This window comes from Anarhichas minor, unplaced genomic scaffold (genome assembly GCF_050575085.1).
Source record: "Anarhichas minor isolate MPS153535 unplaced genomic scaffold, ASM5057508v1 ptg000052l, whole genome shotgun sequence".
Lineage (NCBI taxonomy): Eukaryota > Metazoa > Chordata > Actinopteri > Perciformes > Anarhichadidae > Anarhichas > Anarhichas minor.
The window spans coordinates 1495495-1508543 of record NW_027466498.1 but is presented as its reverse complement, the minus strand read 5'-3'; the positions used below and the strand labels follow the sequence as shown (position 1 = coordinate 1508543).

General features: G+C 41.3%; 1 protein-coding gene across 3 annotated transcripts in view; it reads left to right on the top strand.

The window, feature by feature from the left end:
* bcas3 (BCAS3 microtubule associated cell migration factor) overlaps positions 1-13049 on the top strand; it is a 351541-nt gene that overhangs the window by 266034 nt on the left and 72458 nt on the right. Inside the window, exon 23 of one of the 3 annotated variants that reach the window (XM_076075478.1) lies at positions 3086-3300. The exons of the other annotated variants lie outside the window; for them this stretch is intronic. Within the exon in view, the coding sequence (XP_075931593.1) occupies positions 3086-3285 (200 nt within the window). The 3' untranslated portion in view covers positions 3286-3300. Of the gene's footprint in view, positions 1-3085; positions 3301-13049 lie in introns of those variants that run through there. 3 annotated transcript variants of the gene reach the window in all.

The following is a 13049-nucleotide window of genomic DNA, read 5'->3' as shown; positions in this document are numbered from 1 at the left end:
ATGATTTCAGTAGCCCTATCGTTTGGGCAGCTCAGATCACCCATCTATTTAATGCCTCTCCTAAAGCTTCCAATGTAAAATAACGGTTTTAGTGTTTTTCTTTCCTATTTTTGGGCAAGGGAAGATGGCAATATGATGTTATGGCCGTCCAGCACTTTCTCCCTGTTCTCTCTCACCATAGTTTGGAAGTTAATTGTGTTTTGACAACTCTTTTCCATGGCTGGCCCAATTATAGCCTCCAGTTGGGCTGGTAATGATAGTTGTTAATGGAGTGAAAAATGGACGTGCATCTCTGACAGAAACCATAAGCAGATCCTTTGAAAGGAGAGGCGGGAGCCAAGGAAAGCACAGGCAGGAATGACCTCGCTGTGCTCCCGTCCTCTGAAGGCCTTTATATAGCATACATGGCTCCCAGCGTGTCCTCCAGGGCCTTTACTGTCCTATTATGTGTATATGTCGGCCATTTTGTCACTGTTAAACAGCACTTGGTAGCACCATCAGGGCTACTGTATGAGGCCATGGGAATGACTCCGAGCGACCTGTCACACACACTGACACACATTTCAAAATGCCGTCAAATTTCTCACGCTTTTCTTCTGGTCCCCTCCTCTTGCTTCTCCTCCTCCTCCACAACCTCTTTTCTCCCCCCTCACTTCTCTAGTTGCAGGGAAAGTATTGATCGGCCTCTTCCCAAAGTTATTTTTAATCAAAGATAAACAAGGACTCCACATTTCCTTGGGAGATGTGGGGTTGCCCAAAGTGTCTTGCTGTTTCTTACAGTTGTCTTTATGCTCAGGGGAGGTGCTGAATGCTGGGAGATGAAGCAAGCACGAGTGCTGCATTGCATTGGGTGTGGGGGGGGGGTCCGGCGGGTGTTTATAGAATAACACAAGTGCCACCAGTGAGTGGGAGACGTGGGAAGTCCGGCTTTAGTCTCAGTTGGTTGTAGCACATCCTATTATTATCCCCCGGACTGTGCGACAACGCTGACCAGAAGAGACCCTAAACACACACACACACACACACACACACACACAAACACACACACTCAGTCAGAGTTCTCCCCTCTCTCACACAGGCACAGGCCAAGCCATTTCCCAAGTCTTATTTCTTCTGTGCTTTATGGGAACACTTAAATTTAGCCCTGGCAGGGAGTGCAGGCATAATAATCAAAGCTCTTGTCACCAGGCTCCCAGTGCTAGGTGGTCTGGCTGCTCTATAGGGAAACTCTCACCCAGTAGAAGACATGTTTCCTTCTTTGCATGCTGGCATATTTGGGACATATAACTCTTTTTTCCTAATATCTTTATATGCCTTTGCAAGTTAGGATAATTGACACCTCTGAAACAGCCATAAAAGGCTTAACTAGTGCAGGGTTTGGATACTTTAGACTGGGGTCTAATGTCCCTATATTTGTAGAAATTGCATGTCTAGTTTGAAGATCGTCATTGGAAATAATAATTAAGATGAGAATTACTAGTATGAACTAAAACGAGTTTCAATCAGCTCTACCAGGATCTGGGTGGCTTTTCAGTTAAATATCAGCAATTTCTTAATTCTTGGTATCAGTTTCTTCAAAGACACAAGCTAAATGAATATGAAGACGATATGCTTTGTCTGCATAGTACTAACACCATCTACAAAACAAATAGCATGTAAGGGCAAAGTAGTGAGGACTCAGCATTCATTGAGTAGGGATAGCTATATTCTGATTCTGTTTCTGATATGATATTATATGATGATAGGAGTTATTTTTCCGTTTTCTTGCGTTCTCCTGTGAGGTTGAGGGAAATAGTGCAGTTTGGGTAGAAACTCAACCCAGTCCCGGGAAAAAATGTCAGCATTTGTTTTTGCAAACAAGGGTTGCGTTGAATGTCGATGTTTCTGAGCCAGAAATACGTTTTAATAATAAGTAAATTTGTTGGATAAGGTTTTTTGCACACAAAAAAATGCGGTAAAGATTATAAAAAGAGCTATTAGTGTTAAAATGATGATAACAATGTAATGTAACAATATAACATAACAGCGTAATTTGACAACATAAGCATAACAACATCACTTAGAAAGCAAGTCCACATTTACCTTTGGTTTCATGCCGTACACAAACAGTGGTCTCCTGGGTGCAGGGCAGTTTGTTTGACCCCTCCACCATCCGTCCCACCTGCCCTTAGTGGACTTTCTCGCTTGTCTTTTTAAAATAAACTTCCGTTTTCACATGAAACAACTTGGTGAGGTTTAGGCAACAAATCTGCTTATTTAGGTTTAGTCATGGTTTGGCTTACAATAACTGCGGAAGTAGCATTACTTAAGTACGGAAGTTACAAATATATCAACGTTGACTTCTCGTTTCACACGAGGCACGAGAGCCTCGTGTGAAAGACTGGTTTGGTTTGCTCTGTCTGTTGACAGGAATACCAACTTTTTGCCGCTTCCCTCTTCAATATCACGTGGTTGTAAAAGAAAAAGACATTTACCAATGACCATATACAGTATGTAAACATGGCCATAGAGCCAACATCTCGTCTAGGTTTCACATGGTTATATTTATAAAATATATTGCAGGGCTGTTATTGTATTCAGTTAGTGTACTGTATCTAATGTAAATAATAAACTAACCTACTGTATACATCTTTGTTTAACGATTGAATTCATTGATTTATCTAATCCAAGCAGAGTGACAGCTGACTGAAAGGCACAACTGACAACACCTTGAAAAGTCAAACTTCTACACTTATAAGCTTCTACTGTACCTCATACTCTCCCCTGGGTCCTCTGTGTCTACATGAGTTCTGTTATTCACAGCGTGAAAGCCCCCATGAGGTCAAAGGTGATGAGGTGCTAAGGGGGTCTTTGACACTTGACACACTCACAGTGGCTCCCCACAGAGTGAAACTGTCACCACCTGGAGTGGAGGACTAATTAGCCTATGATTTATGTAATACTCTCTTCTTGTGTCGGTGTAAGTGTGTTTGTATGCGTGTCCTACATGATGAAGATTTGTTTGACTAACTGTCCTCTAACCTGTCTGTTCTCTCTTTGTCTTTTCCATGTTGTCCATGTGGTGTCATCCAATGGCTCCTAACAGGTCAGTGGTTGTTTTTCTTCTTCCTCCCCTTGCACAGTACTCCATTTTTGCAGTCTTATAATAAATATATCACAATGCATCTTCTTACTGTAGTGCTGTCTCGGCTTCATAAGTTGAGTCACCTTAAAGGGACAGTTTCCCTAAAACACCAATTTCACCTAGTACAATCTCACCATGCAGATAGTTTTTTATTGATTTAATTTCCATCTCCAACACAATGGATTTTTTTTTGGTGCTCAAACTACTGAAAACAGTCTCTTGGTTGCTTCGGATAATCCAGTAACATTCTTGGTGACAGTTTTTACTTTTATTACTTTTATTTCACAACAGTTCCAAATGAAAATCAATGATGATGTCTGGTTAAAATCCCTATAAAATGGAGAGGTCAAGAAGTCGCCAATTAATTGTATCCTTACGACCTCTTGCTGTTCGGGTGTAAAAAAAAAAAAGCCTCAGCCAGTAGAGCTAAAACACATGATAGACACAATCACTACGGTCTAATAGTACGTACATTTGCTCTGAGGGGTCGAACAACACTGATGCTGAAAGCTAAAGAATCAGAAGACGGTGTGTAGACGGGATCAACACAACGTGAGGTTGAATTTTTTTTCAAACGTGGCAGTCTAGACAAAAAAAGGAATAATACGGACTTAGTGTGCAAAGACCTTCAGAACTTTGACAACGGTTTTAAAAAGAAGATACAAGCAACCATTTATTTGTCCCCCAGCACCTCTGCAGAACAGCTATAGCAGGTGTTTCCAGGTTGCTACTGAACAGGATTGTGTTTATTCTAGAGTGTGCACTATGTTGAAGGGACCTTTTTGAGATACTGTGTGTAGTAACTCCACTCAACTGATGCTCCTCAAGGTATACCTCCAATTTCATCCAAAGACCTTCTGATTCTAATTTTTACCATTTTAATTTCACATACATGAAATCATGTATATATCATGACTGTATACAAGAAGTGGACGTAGTTGTCATTGTGTGACAAACATATTGTTTAGTTGCAGCTTCTGTCCAAAATAATGGACTGCCAGTTAAACACCAAACATCAGAGTTTACAGCACAGAAAAACTGCTCGACTCACCAAGGCCATAGCCAGGATTTACAAAACACTCAGGTTGTGATATCCCCCAACCCTAAAATTGACTTCCCTACATGTTCCCCAAGGGGGCAAATTCAGAGAAAAGAATAAAGTGGACATGATCTCAGTGACCTAATAACTTCATTGAATAGCCATGGTCAAAATGAAGATAATAAGTTGTTGCTAGAGACATCTTTGGTCCACGCTGATGTTTAAATCATAGTAGTAAGTCACCGTATGTAAATCCCTGAGCGGGTGATGTCATTTCTGTATAACTTCCCACAATATGAGCAGGGTTGCGTGTTCTACCGGCCCATAGCTTTATTTCTCTATGTTTCACTGCCAGTATTTTGGTTTTTTTCACACTCCCAAGGTGAAGGGGAATGAATGATGGCCAACAGACTGCTTTCTTCATTCCTGCTCTTCTCCCTCTATTCGGTGAGAAAGTCAGGGAGGATGGAGGGAAGCTGGCTGCTCATCAATCCTTCCACAGGAAGAGAGAGAGAGAGAGAGAGAGAGAGAGAGAGAGAGAGAAAGAGCGATGGTGCTTTGAGGAAGTGAAGGTGTAGGAGGCTTGGTTTAGCCAAGGGGAGTCCCAGCAGGAATACTCACACACACATATATGCACAGAGGAAGAATAACACTAATATATCTGGCATGTCAACAACTGGCCTCTGTTTGCTCAGTGCTGACACCAGCACAGCCAAACTGCTACTGGAGTTTCTCATCACCCCCGTTTTGCCTTTTTTGTGTGTGTCAGTAGGTTCACAAATGGCTGCACAGTGTGTGTGTGTGTGTGTGTGTGTGTGTGTGTGTGTGTGTGTGTGTTGGCATGCATTTCAATCTGTATTTATTTTGTATGAGTGCACATGTTGGGGGTCCCCTGTAATGTATGTTTGTGTGTGTCTTCATGTTTGCTATCAGCCAGACTAACTCAGACAAACACTCCAACACACATTCTTCAGCCTCACTAGCAGCATTGTGCACACTAGAGATGGTAATATAGGTCGCTTGGTCCAACACTTTGGTTCAGACTAAAATATTTTGCTAACTTTTTGTATGGATTGCTATGAAATTGTGCATTTATTTATCGTCCTTTATGGTTCTCCAAGAATGAATCCAAATGAATTCATTGTAAGACTGGCTATAGTTTTTCGGCCTCTCAAATGACCAAATAAAGCGATTTGACAAAGCAAGCATCACTCTTTGATTGCGCTCTTTGCACCTCATAGATTCAGTATATATAGCCTTTGACGACAGGTTCCAAATAGACATTGCTTTGCTTTCAAGGGTCACAAGCTAAAAAAGAAGAAGTTTGAACCACTGCGTGTTTTTATCAGGATGAATTCACTTTGGTTGAACCCTTTTGGTGACTTTTCAGCTAGTCAAACATTTGAATCCATCTAATTCCAATAACAGTTCATGACTAAAAATGTTTAAAAAGAATGACGTTTTTAGCAATTAGCAAATATCAGATAGTGACGATGGTCAACATCACTTGTTAATCATCAGCGTGTTAACATTGTCATTTTGAGCATGTTCTGATAAGGTCAAATAGAACCTTATTAATCCCGATGGAAATTCTTGTGCCAGAGCAAAAACAATAGAATAAATATATAAACACATATAAATGATAGAATAACAATTATTATGTTTAAAGAAATAATACTGACACCATTGCAAAATAGAACACAATAGCATTAAGAGCAAGGTAAATAAATCAAGTCAAAGAATTCTACTGAAATAGAAAAAGTGAAATACAACAACAAAGTGTAAAGGAGGTGATACTAACAGCAGAGCCTCATGGAAACTAAAATAGAAACGTAATATAGAGTAGGATGTTGAGAGAGATATTGTCAATGATATTGAAAAGTGGTAGAAAGTTGTATTGCACAGAGATTAATAAAAAATTATATTGCACATGAAATTGAAATGTAAAAAAAATATTGTTGTACTTCATGCAGAAGGGGGAGGAGTTATACAGTTTGATGGCTTGAAAACCCATACCTTCCTCACAACCTTTAATTATTAAATATAAACCTTTATCCATCTTTCGGTTTGTTTTTTATTCATGAAGAACATTAAGAGCTGCTAGCATGGCTGTAGAGTGTAGTCATGTTTCTTTCTGTGTGTGAAGAGACATCACGTCTCCTCTTCCGTATCTTTTCCTGACTAAAAGGAGGACTTAGGGGGGGACGAAGGCAACTGGTGCCTGCGACTGCCCCAGCCGCTACAGATCCACACACATACAACTACAGATCCACAGAGTGCAGTTGTATGTGTGTAGTTATGGGAGTTAAGATTGACTTTTTGACTTTTTTGATGAGGTGGAGATGCCTGCTACATTTTTCTATCTGAGAAGTATCAAGTCTGGTATGTGTTGTATAGTGTGGCTCTAGTATTTGAATAGTTTGTGAACATACAGGACCTTTTCTCTTCTCGGGTTAATGTACAAGTGTAACGAATAGTTTAGTTTGTGGTCTTGCAAAGTCATCCTCCAAGGCCATGAAAGCGAGCGCCACTAAAAGTTATTGCCCTCAGAAAAAGAAATCACTTAGCCTCGTGTTTGATCTTCCTCATGAAATATACCGCCGGACGGCGTTTCATATAATCCCATACTGTTCGTAGCCGACAGTGGGCCTTAAGACAGCCGTAAATTACAAAATGGCCGACGTAAGCAGAGAAGTGAAAAAGGAAGAAAAGGGAGGGGAAGGATGGCAAAAACACACTTTGGTAACCGAGCATCGCTTCTGCTCCAGCTCCCCATGGGATCAAACAAGAGGGAGGATTTGGACAAGTAAATCATTTCCTTCAAGTGGTGAACTCTCAGGGCCGGCAGAATGACTCAGACGTGTGTGTGTGTGTGTGTGTGTGTGTGTGTGTGTGTGTGTGTGTGTGTGTTCATATCAAGTGGAGGCATCACAGCAACACTTTGCCTGAAAGCCTGGCTGCTTTTCTTTCACACTCTTCCTCAAACGCTGGAAAATGTTGGACTTTGAAGTCCTGATAAGGCAAATTCATCACATTCTGTCTGGCTGCAGTTTGTTCTGAAGCTGAATAAAACCATTGAGTCTGCTGACGTTTAATGTGAGGTACCACAAGTCGGAGGGGGAAGAATCCTTTCATCCATATCAGAAAAATTATATTTTGTTAGTTACACTTTTTCAGGCATTCGGCAAAATGCTTCTATTGGTTTACATTAATTGATTAGCTAATGTTGAAATGTGAATGTAAAAAAGTGTTGATGTTGTCAAGCTGAGCACATTCACCAGCTTCACACTCAAGACACGTTCAGTGCTTCAGCTTCTACTGACATGTCAGCTGCTTTAAGTGCTTCCACTTAAACTGTAAATCCCAAACAGTATTTCACATGCAAACAATTCAAATTTGATGTTTTTACTCATTCTCAGGCTTTGCACCTGACCTTTTCAGCGTAAACCAGCACACTTGAAATCTCTTCAGAAAACTTAGCCTTCGTTAGTTTACACGAAGTTCAAAAGTTTCTAAAAGAAAATGCTATTAAGTGGACCTTGAGTCAAGACATTTATTCAGTCAAAAAAGGTCAAGAATGAGGTGTCATGCTCAGACTTTTAATTATTTACAAGGCAACTCTCACAATATTGTAAAAATGTAAAGTTATATTTTTTAAATTTCCATATTATATTCCAAAAATGACCAATAATCAAAGAAAAATTCATGACTTAGCTGCACTTTTATTAGTATGCCCCATATTCAATGTTGTGCACAGCCTTTTGTTGCACGTCAAACATTCTGACAACCTAAAATTGACAAACCTCTAAAATGCCATTTCATCTGGAGTCCGGCTTTACAACACTGTCACACAAACATTGTTACCAAAGCCAAAGTGTTGATTTATGGGCACGCTTTAGGATTTTACAGAGAGCCCCCTCCCCTGTCTGCCATTCACTACGGCGAACATCACCGCCGGCCCCCATTCCCCTCTGAGTGAAAATGAAGCTTGTGACATTTATAGCCATGCTCTGATATTATTGTACCAGTGTACTCAACCCTCCTTTGAAAAATACCCTGTTTTTCTTTTACAGCTTCAGCACTCCTGCTGATCTCATGAAATTCCTCCGTATGAGAGTGTGCTTCAATGTGTCAGTGGTGGGAATGTTTTGTCTTTCCTGAGTTATCCTTCACTTATTGACTGCCAGACATAGTTGTGTTTAAAGTGAGTTTTCGTCCTCTGAGGTGTAATGCAATCTGACCCTGGTAAAGGGGCCTGACAGGGTTAAAGACACTAGTGTGTGTGTGGGTGTGTGTAAGTGTGTGTGTGCGTGAGCATGTAGGACTGTTGCTTGTCCTTGTGTGAGATTGAACACAATAATGTGTGTGTTAATTCAGGTTGCACTTGTGTGAGTCCACGCGTGTGTGCGTGTGTGTGTGTGTGTGTGTGTGTGTGTGTGTTGCATTGTGTTTTCTTGCTTACCTGCATGTGTGTATGTCTTTCTGGTTTGAAGATGTTGTGAGCGCTGGGGGAGAAGAAGCAGACCCTCGATCTGCTTTCTATCACGCTGAGCTGCCCAGACCCAACTTCACACACACACACACACACACACACACACACACACACACACACACACACACACACCTATTCATATACAGTGGTTAAACCAGCCAATAGCAAAACAGAAGCACTCCTCACAAGAAGGCCAAACATGACTAAACCTCACAGTGGTACACATGTAGAACACAAAAGCACAAACGGCACCTCCCTAAAAATAGATTTCATGTAATGTTGTTTTTATTAATCCATGATAATCCTTAAAATGTTCGTACAAATGAATGTGTGCTACTCTGTCACACGCTTAAATGCAGCCCATGAAAGCTTTTGCATTCACTGTTCTGTTCACACAGTAGCTGTGTCCCAATTCCATCCTACATACGGATGTTAGGTTTTGAGCATGTAGTGTGTTCCCATTGGACATGTGATCCGAACACTCAAACAGTCAGTGTGCAGACTAAATCCATGTGATGATTTCTGAGTATGACGTTGGTAGAAACTATTGTCCCACCGGCTCGAAATGTTGACAACGTATGTTTCCGCCAACCACAGGTTGAATGGAGACGTTTTTGCATTCAGTCAGAGCAAGTAGCGTAGTTATAGAGTGACCGTTAATGAAAGTTTTGTGACATAATAACGAGCATAACAAGCGAGAAGATCCGCTGAGGTTAGTTGGTAAGGTTGATGTGTGGGTCGAACAAACAGAGGACTTTCACAGGAGGCCGCTGTTTATGTCCCGCGTGAAAGCAAAAGTAAAAGCATACTTTACTTTACGTTTGTTGCGCTTGTTGCATGACGTTAGGAAAGAAAGTCATTCATTTATTGCGGTTACGTTGTTATGTTATGTTGTTACATTGTTATTTGAACACAAACCATCTTTTTTATGACCATAACCAAGTAGTGTTGTTGCCTAAACCTAACCACGTGGCACTGTGTGTTTCTGCAAGCGTGATACGAGGCTGATATGAAACGTATTTATTGAAGTCAAGAATCGTATCTTTGGATCAGAATCGTTAACATTAAACTTATCCTGCGGTTTGCAGAAATGTACACTGCCAACTGTTTTTGTGGCGACTGAAAATCATGATAGAAATGTTTTATCTATGTTGTAAACAAACAACAAACATAAATTCACCCCTTTTGCACTAGCTGACTGTTGTTGAGAAACACCTTCAGGGTACTGTGACAGCAAGTGGACGAGATGTATTACTCAGCTAAAGTGCCTACTATATAGGTAAGATTAGTTATAGTACGTAAAGGAAAAACAAGATTCATTTACATGCAAATGTTGTTTTGTGAAAGAAGTGTGAAAGAAGTAGGAACATTTACTGCATCATTTCCTTAAGGGTGGTCTCCATCTGGGTTCTTTTAAACGGAAAAACTCACTCAGCCGGTATCAAAAAGCAGAAACATGTAATTAATGTTAGCTAATCAATAATGTTGTGACTTTTGTGGACGCCAGCACTAGCTGAGTCCTCTGTGCTAATTAGCTGTGCTAATGGTAAATGGACTTGTACTTGTACAGCGCTGGTTTGGATATTGTAAGGCGGGGTTGAATATAATCCCCCGTGTTCTGCAAACTTAAAATCAATGTTTTTGTCAATTGAGTCTGATGGCTTTGAAGCTACAGAATGATATACAAACCTATATAAATAAGTAAATAATGGACCTGCTGGACATGATTATAGTCTTCATCACAGTGTAATAATTCTTCTCTCTCATTTATCTGTGGGCCAGGTACTTATTTCATCGCAACTGCTTTGGTGTGCAAAAGCTCATTAAATACATGTTTTTTTAACTTTAAAGTACCAAACAGGGCAACACTTCTTGAGAGGTGGACATTATGCTGACAGTCGTAAGTACGTCATAAAGAGTGACAGAACTGAAACTTTATGACAGTTGCCATTAACTCAATGAAGTCACATCTGATACAGAGTTGCTCTACACATTTCATGACAATTTGCATCAGTCGGGGGCACATAGCCTGTAATAAAGATGTCATGGCAGGCTTTATATACTACTCTTCATGCCGCTGACAGTATGTGTCGTAGTTAGACCAGCTATAGTACTAAAAAAGTTCTTAAATCTTAAGGCCATGATCACATAATAAGCAGTTTTCCACTTGTAGCACAGACCGTTCAAAGTATCTCAATGATCTATGCACTTGTGGTTGCCATACAACTGTTGGTTAAGCTTAAATAAAAGACATGTACAGTAATTATAGAGCAAATTAAAACCAACTCATATAGGCTAGAAAGGTCCTGTCTTACTTATGACCACGCCCTAATGAGTGATGTCGCAGCCAACACATTCTCCCTCCCAACTCGTCAAATACTGCCGTTTGGTCCGTGGCCCTTCACTTTCCGCTTGTTACATGCATAGTCTCTTTTCAAGATGAACTTCCAATGTAGGTTTACTTTGTTGTCAGGTTTACTTACTCAACAAAACTACTTGGTTAGGTTTTGGAAAAGATTTGGGTTAATGTAATGTAACTGGCATTGGTGAGGAAAAAAAGGTAAAATAAGTCAATGTTGACATAGTTTCACATGGTACACAAGCGTTCTCTTGGGTGAGAGCCCAGTGTTTTTTTGACCCATCCAATGTCCACTTCCACCCGCTACATGGTCTTTCTCGCTCGTTATACTGCGTCCCATACAGATGGTAAAAGGTGCCTCGTGCGTTGGTATCGGACGCTGGGCGCCACTGACCGTTGGTAATGAGAGCGCTGTGTTTTTCATCAGTTGTCAAAGATTAAGGTTTGAACGTTTTGACCTATATTAAGTAGTGCAGCAACATTTTGTTTCTATTTTTCATATAAAGTTTCTTACCCTCTGTAATTCAATTACCCTTTAAAATGTATGTCCACCAGGTGATATTTGTTTTACATCCTAAATCAGCAATAATGAAATACTAATACGAGTACTAATACATTCAACCCTGTTTTTATCTTATTTTGGGGATTTTGTTCTTGATATTTTTTATACCTTTATCGATGTTTTATGTTTGCACTCTTTATATTTGCACTTCTTGCAGTGCAACTGCTGCACAACATTTTCCCTGGGGATAAATTATGTTCTGTCTTATCTTAAAAAGACAAACATCTTTAAAGGGCAAGTGCTTTTATTTTGGCAACAATCTGAACACAGAACATTTTAAATCATAGAATATTATCATATCATTGTCTTAACTTCTCAAATTCCTCCACCTCTGTTGAGTATTGCCTTACACAAACCCTCGACAGCGATGGCCATATGTTCTGGTGGAGGCATGCTCACTCTATAGAAGGCAGATGAAAATGCGTGTTTGCATGTGTGTCTTCAGGAAATAGAGTCATCAAACGAGTGGAAGGCAGGGTGCTGAGAGCTGAGTACTGCCCTCTCTCACCAGAATGAGCCTCTGATGAGCGTGTGTGTCCCCTTGCCAATATTTCAGTATATGTGCTCACACTGGTTTGCAGATGAGGGCGTAAAATTGTTAGGCCCTTTTCACCTTGTGTGTCATAAGTCCCATTAATAGCACCCTGATCCACACAAGCTGCTTTGGCCTCACGCTGTCTCCCAAGAGGGTGCTGGCGCTGGCGGGGCCGTGAGGTATCATTTACTGTGTATGTTTGTTTTCATTTTAATTTGCCAATCGTTAGCTTGTAGCTTGTGTTTTGGAGAGGAAGGATATCCCCACATCTGTTTGGAACCACCTCTCCCCCTCATTCCCACCCTTAGTTGCCCCCAGCATACCCCTGCTACCCCGCTGAACTCATCAGCTCAGCACAGCCCAGCACTGCTCTGGGGCAGGAGTACATGGTCCCAGAGGAGGACCGGGCTCTGCTCATCCACCCAGCTTACGAGGGCAGGGATTGGGTTTAGGCGACAGGTGCCAGAGGGACCGGCCAGTCCCCTCGTAACAACACACACACACACTAACACACACAGAAATACATACATGCTGAATCTGGCCATGCCTTAATCCCCGGCCAGCTGTTGCAGTTGCTATCCCAATCAGTCTAAAGTGTCGAGCACTGGGGAAGCTTGTCGATGTCTGTGTGTGTGTGTGTGTCAGCGTGGAGGGAGGTGTGTGTACGTGGGTGGGGGTGGGGGGGTCAGGTAGCTGCCACGCATGCCAGTCATCCTAGCAGTCTGGAGCGCTTGGAACCAGACCCCTGTCCACCCGATGATGGCCCGGGCGCCCGGCCTGATAGATTTATAACACATGTTCCCCAGGCACTGTCAGCACACACACACACACACACACACACACACACACACACACACACACAAATAATTCACCCTCATTCATTATCTTCCCCCTGGCTCAGATAGGCCCAATCCTATCACAGTCCACCCCAAAGGCCA